We start from the raw sequence: 6,000 nt of genomic DNA, 5'->3' as shown, positions 1-6,000 counted from the left end.
GAAAATACCGAAATCCCCGATGTTTCAAGAATGTAAAAACGTATCCTTTGGATTACAAGTCTAACAAAAAGTTTTGGATGACATCAGTTTTATTTGAAGACTATGTAAGAAAATTGGATCGGAAATTCTTCGCTAAAGAAAGAAAAGTGATACTCTTTATGGATAAATGCACAGCGCATAGTTATCTACCTAATTTGTAAGCAGTAAACTTGCAGTTTCTCCCCCGCCAAACACAACAGCAAAGTTGCAGCCGATGGACCAGGGTATCATAAAGTGCTTCAAACAGTCTTATCGTAAATGGCTTGTCAGAAAAATGATCTTAAATATTGTAAGCATTTAGAAGATTTATAATTAATAAATAAGCATTAATTAAATAATCCGATAATATTTTGAAAGTCCAAAACCGAAACTAACGGTAAGTCGAACTTCCGATATGTCGAAGTTTTTCGTCAGTCCTATCAGATTCGAGTTATCGCGAATTCACTGTATATCAAAATAAGAAATCTATTTTATTAAAAAAATAAGTTATTTTCAATGTTTTCTTCCTGATTTAAAAGTACTGCGATTCTTTAACATTTATAGAAAATAGGTATACAGAGTTTTCCTAGTTTAGCACAAATAATTGTGCTATAAACGTGTTAAGTACTATTACTCAAACTGCTACGAAATTTCCATAAGATTTCCATAACATATGAAGCTTACAGTTAGAAGAAAGTAAACTCGTAAATTAAAAATATGATTTAAGATTTTTTTAACTAAATAAAACCTAACTATTATTTTCTAATTACCGAAAACATTTTTAATCTTTACATAAAACTTTTATTGTATATTGTAGGGATTTTTTATAGTATATTCGCATTTTGATCATGTAACAAATCCACTAGGCTCAAATATTAAGATATTTATTTACCATATATCTGTACAAATGAGTACTTGACTTGAATCAACTTTCTTACTTTCTTATAATTTTTCATAGTACCTTAAAACCCTGACCGAAGAGATTAAATCAATTTATATTTTCACACAGGCAGGGCTTCATGAATACAGATAAACATTTAAGAACCATAAAATATTATTTTTTAAAGCAATAAATTGCACCATATATTGCCCAATAAAATTGACACTTCTTCTTCCTAATCCCCAAAATTAGCAGGGCTAAACAATGTCCATGAAATTCATGACCCGGAGGAAGGCGGCCACCAAAAGTGGTTTTTCTAGAATGTCCCTCTTGTCCAGTCCAAGACAGTCAAGGATATGTTGGGGAGAAGCCTGCATGTTGTGGCACTTAGGGCAGTACTAGTTTGATCCTTGCGGTTACACCGAATGCTGAGTGCACCTCCTGGACGGGTGCTCTGGTAAAAATTGACTCTGGTTTCCAAGAGTTAAAGCGAAAGAACAAGTTTACCATGAATCTTCAGTTTCAACATGTACGTGGCATCAACATTCAATTGTGTTCTAAAGAGCTTTGTTTTTATTGGATTGTTTTTTAATTTTTTCTCATTTTTATATTCTTAAACTAATTTTTTTTATAAATCATAACATAATGGATAACTTTATTCATACGAAGCCGACATAATTAATGTAATTTGCTTTATAACTAAATTGGCAAATATTTTATTACAGATGCATTAATTAATTATTTTATTGGAACGGAATTAAATCTGGCATTGCATTTTTAAATTTCTTTGGATAATTAAATGATGTAGGAATAAATATGATAGAATGAATAATTTTAGCCAAAGGAAGCTTTGAATTCAGAACCCCCACGATTAGAAGATGCAAACATTTTTTTGCTGTATCAAATAACACATAAAGTGACATGCGCCGCTCATTTCAGTGTTTTTTATAAATTTATGTATGTCGTTCATTACAGTACTCTTTGTGAATTATTACGCGTCACTCATTACCATATTCTTTTTGAATTTATCTGTGTCACTTAGCACTGCATTCTTTATTAATTTATTGTATCTGTCATTACTGTATGCCTGGCATTACTGTATGCCTGTCATTACTGTATGCCTGTCATTACTGTATTCTTTATGAATTTATGCAGATCTCTCATTACTGAATTCTTCATGAATTGATTTGTGTAGCTCAGCACTGTAATCTTTATCAGTTCTTTATGAACAGATGTGGGTCGCTTATTACTGAATTCTTTATGAATTTGATATGTGTCACTCGGTACTGTATTCTTCATGAATTGATTTGTGTAGCTCAGTACTGTAATCTTCATCAATATGAACTGATATGGTTCGCTCATTACTGAATTCTTTATGAACTGATGTGGGTCGCTTATTACTGAATTCTTTTTAAATTGATCTGTGCCACTCGGTACCGTACTCTTTGTGAATTGATTTGTGTTGCTCAGTACTGTAATCTTCATCAATTCCTTATGAACTGATGTGGGTCGTTCATTACTGAATTCTTTATGAATTGATATGTGTCACTCGGTGCTGCATTATTCATGAATTGATTTGTGTAGCGCAGTACTGTAATCTTTATCAATTCTTTATGAACTGATGTGGGTCGCTCATTACTGAATTCGTTTTGAATTGATATGGTGCCACTCGGTACAGTACTCTTTATGAATTGATTTGAGTAGCTCAGTACTGTAATCTTCATCAATTCTTTATGAACTGATGTGGGTCGCTTATTACTGAATTCTTTATGAATCGATATGTGTCACTCGGTGCTGCATTATTCATGAATTGATTTGTGTAGCGCAGTACTGTAATCTTCATCAATTCTTTATGAACTGATGTGGGTCTCTCATTACTGAATTCTTTATGAATTGATATGTGCCACTCGGTACAGTACTCTTTATGAATTGATTTGTGTAGCGCAGTACTGTAATCTTCATCAATTCCTTATGAACTGATGTGGGTCGCTCATTACTGAATTCTTTATGAATTGATATGTGTCACTCGGTACCGTACTCTTTATGAATTGATTTGTGTAGCTCAGTATTGTAATCTTTATCAACTGATTTGATCCTCTCATTACAGACTTCTTTATGAACTGATATATGTTGCTCATTACAGTATTCTTTATGAATTGATGTGTGTTCCTCAGCACACTATTCTATATGAAATGACAGTCACTCACTCAGCAGTGTATTCTTTATGAATTTATGTATATCGCTCATTACTGTATTCTATATTTATGAATGAGTGTTTAATGAAAATTTTAGTATAAATATGTAACTCGTAGCTTTGTTTTGAACAGATGTGACCCGTGAGTGGGTGCCAGTGATGAAGGTAGAAATGAAGATGTAAGTGCCAAAAAAAAGGAAACAGTTAAAAAGGAAGAGGTGGATCGGAGGAAGGGCAGGGGCTCCGTTCTACGCTTGCCGCCACTCATGACTGGAGGGGAGGAAAACCGGCACCGCCCCACCGGCAAGACCAGTCTCATGGTGGCCTGCGAGCAAGGTAGAACACTCGAAGTCAAGATCATCCTCCAGAAAAAGGTAAGTTATGACATCTCCCAACTTTTAATGTTGTTAAAAAGTGACAGAATAAGATCAACGATTAAAAAAAAAATCAAAGAAAATGCAAAGGAATATTAAAAATGCTGGTTACATTGAAAACATTGTTTTTCTCCGTTAGTGGCGCCATCTGCTAACGAACTTTGTAACAAATTTTAAAACTTGATGAGATTAAATTTACTTTTTCCAAACACAAATAGCTTTCTCATTTCCAACTGTTGCCGTTTTTCTTTAACAGATTTATCTAATCGTGAGGTTTTTTTGAGAACACCTGGTAAAATGCTTCATCTAAATCTATGTAAACAAGATGATGATTGATTTTGGAAAGAAAAAAAAAATGATCCCCTCTGGCGTCATCCTGTTCACATTCCTTATACGTTATTCCGCCCTCTGTTTTATGTGCTACCAACTAATACCTTTTTCCAGCAACGCATGTATTTTTAACCGCTTTCTTTACCAATTTTTTTTTAAGGAAAAAATGCAAAGAATCAACATATTATTTTTATTTCATTAATAAATACAAGGAACTAAAACAAAACATGATACAGAAGTTTTAAATTGAAATTGTAATTTTTTTAATGTGTAAAAAACATTTAGTTTACCATCAGTTTACTATCCCAAGTTATCTTGGGCAAATTAAAAAAGTTAAATATTAGTCTTTGTGTGATAGTTTTTAAAACAACACAAAGTGACTCTTTCCAAACGCCATTGAAATGATACGCCATTTTTGTTACTCTTTTTTTCTCAAATCCAGCAACCATCGCATATACCAGGGGTGGCCGAGCTTCTTGATAGTCGAGCCATTTTTCAAAATTTTAAATTTTTCTTTAGCCGCAATTAAATACGTATTTAAAAGGTATGCAAAAAAGGCATTAAATTTTTTTTTCAGAAATTATATTTATTGAAAGCATATAAATAAAAGTACAAAATATGTGTAGTGAATTTAAATATTAAAAATTAAACGCATTTATTTCACTTCTAAATAAAGAAAATAAAGAAAAATAATCAATCATAATACAATTTATCCTAAAAGAACATTTTAGTTTTAACTTATGGGTTCTATCGGAACTTAAAACGTTCGGAAATCAATTAAATATTACATCTGTTGAAAATTAATGTTGTTGTTTTGTCTTGTTTTTTTGTATTTCTTTTTATTGCTACACAAATTCTGTTTTTTTTTAAACTTAAATATCTGCATTCAGCCATACGATAACCATAATAAGCCAAATTCAATTTATTTGAGTGATAAAAAGATCTTTGCTTGAATTACTGCTAAAGTAAAATGATTTTAGTTATGTTAAATCTGACGTATTGAATATTTTAATAATTTAATAAATCTTTTGTCATCCATAGATTGCTAAGAATCAAATTGTCATAGTCTTTAATTTCAGTTATGAAAATGCTTACAAAAAAGTAGCAGAGAAAAAAAAAGATTAAGTTTTACTTTCCTTTAATAGTATTTGTGGTTTTCAACTCCATGTAACGCAAATGTGGATTAATTCATTAATAAAACTAGTATTTTCGCCATCTCCTTGTCTTCTGGATTAGGCTCAAAAATCAAGGGTATTAAACAACGACAACAGAATCGGGTCGGCTGTTCAACGCTGATTATAAAATAAAATATAAAATAATAGTGCATCTCGTTTTTTTTTTTTTTTTTTTTTTTTTTTTTTTTTTTTTTTTTTTTTTTTTTTTTTTTTNTTTTTTTTTTTTTTTTTTAATTTAAAAATTGTCGTTGAACAGCCGCCCCAATTTTGGGTTTACGACTGCTAATGTTCAACTCCGTGACTTTGTAATTTTGAACGCAATCTAGAAGACGAGAACTCCTGGATGGAGTATTGAGAGAAATTTGCCTTCGTGGAGGACTTTTTTGGATGAAGCTAAGCGTTACATGGAGAGGAAAACCTTTGACGGTTAGCCTGACGGCAAGGGGACTCTAGCTCATGATCCGTCGACCACTGAGGATATTTTACATCAGCACTATGGTCGGTGCTAGCCGAGTGCCGAATTCGTATCGACCAGCCATGGCTGGGATTCGAACTCGGTTCAAATCATTAGAAGACGAACGCTTTATCCCATGAGCCACCACGGCTTCGGTTTTTTTTTCTTTTAAATTTATACGTGCATGTATTTTTATTGTAATATTTCACTGTGGAATGTATTATTTGTGCATCATCTCTTAAATACCAAAATGCCGCAGACTGAGGTATTTTAGTCAATCTTTTTAGTAGTCTTTTTTTTGTTTTGTTACATGCCTCCATCATTCATTTATTTTGTTCAGCTATATATTATCCTAATTATTATATAATATAACTGGGGGTCATAGTGCGCGAGGTCGGTGCTATATGGTGGTTGTGGAAATACTTTCTACACAACTGTTGAATGATACCATGTGGCATAAAACGGCATACAACACAATGCCTTGAAAGAGCTTTTAAGCATTTTGTTTTAAATCGCAAACTGCAGTTTTCGCATTGTTTCACATTATCACGAAACCTTATTAAAGAAAGCACTTC

General features: G+C 32.3%; 1 protein-coding gene across 1 annotated transcript in view; it reads left to right on the top strand.

The window, feature by feature from the left end:
• LOC122271003 (uncharacterized) overlaps positions 1 to 6,000 on the top strand; it is a 94,964-nt gene that overhangs the window by 49,640 nt on the left and 39,324 nt on the right. Inside the window, exon 2 of the mRNA XM_071181665.1 lies at positions 3,226 to 3,466. Coding sequence (XP_071037766.1) covers positions 3,359 to 3,466 — 108 coding nt within the window. The 5' untranslated portion in view covers positions 3,226 to 3,358. The remainder of the gene's footprint in view (positions 1 to 3,225; positions 3,467 to 6,000) is intronic.

Source organism: Parasteatoda tepidariorum, chromosome 6 (genome assembly GCF_043381705.1).
Source record: "Parasteatoda tepidariorum isolate YZ-2023 chromosome 6, CAS_Ptep_4.0, whole genome shotgun sequence".
Classification (NCBI taxonomy): Eukaryota; Metazoa; Arthropoda; class Arachnida; order Araneae; family Theridiidae; genus Parasteatoda; species Parasteatoda tepidariorum.
Note: the sequence above shows the minus strand (reverse complement) of the source record. Positions and strands in the feature narration are given on the sequence as shown.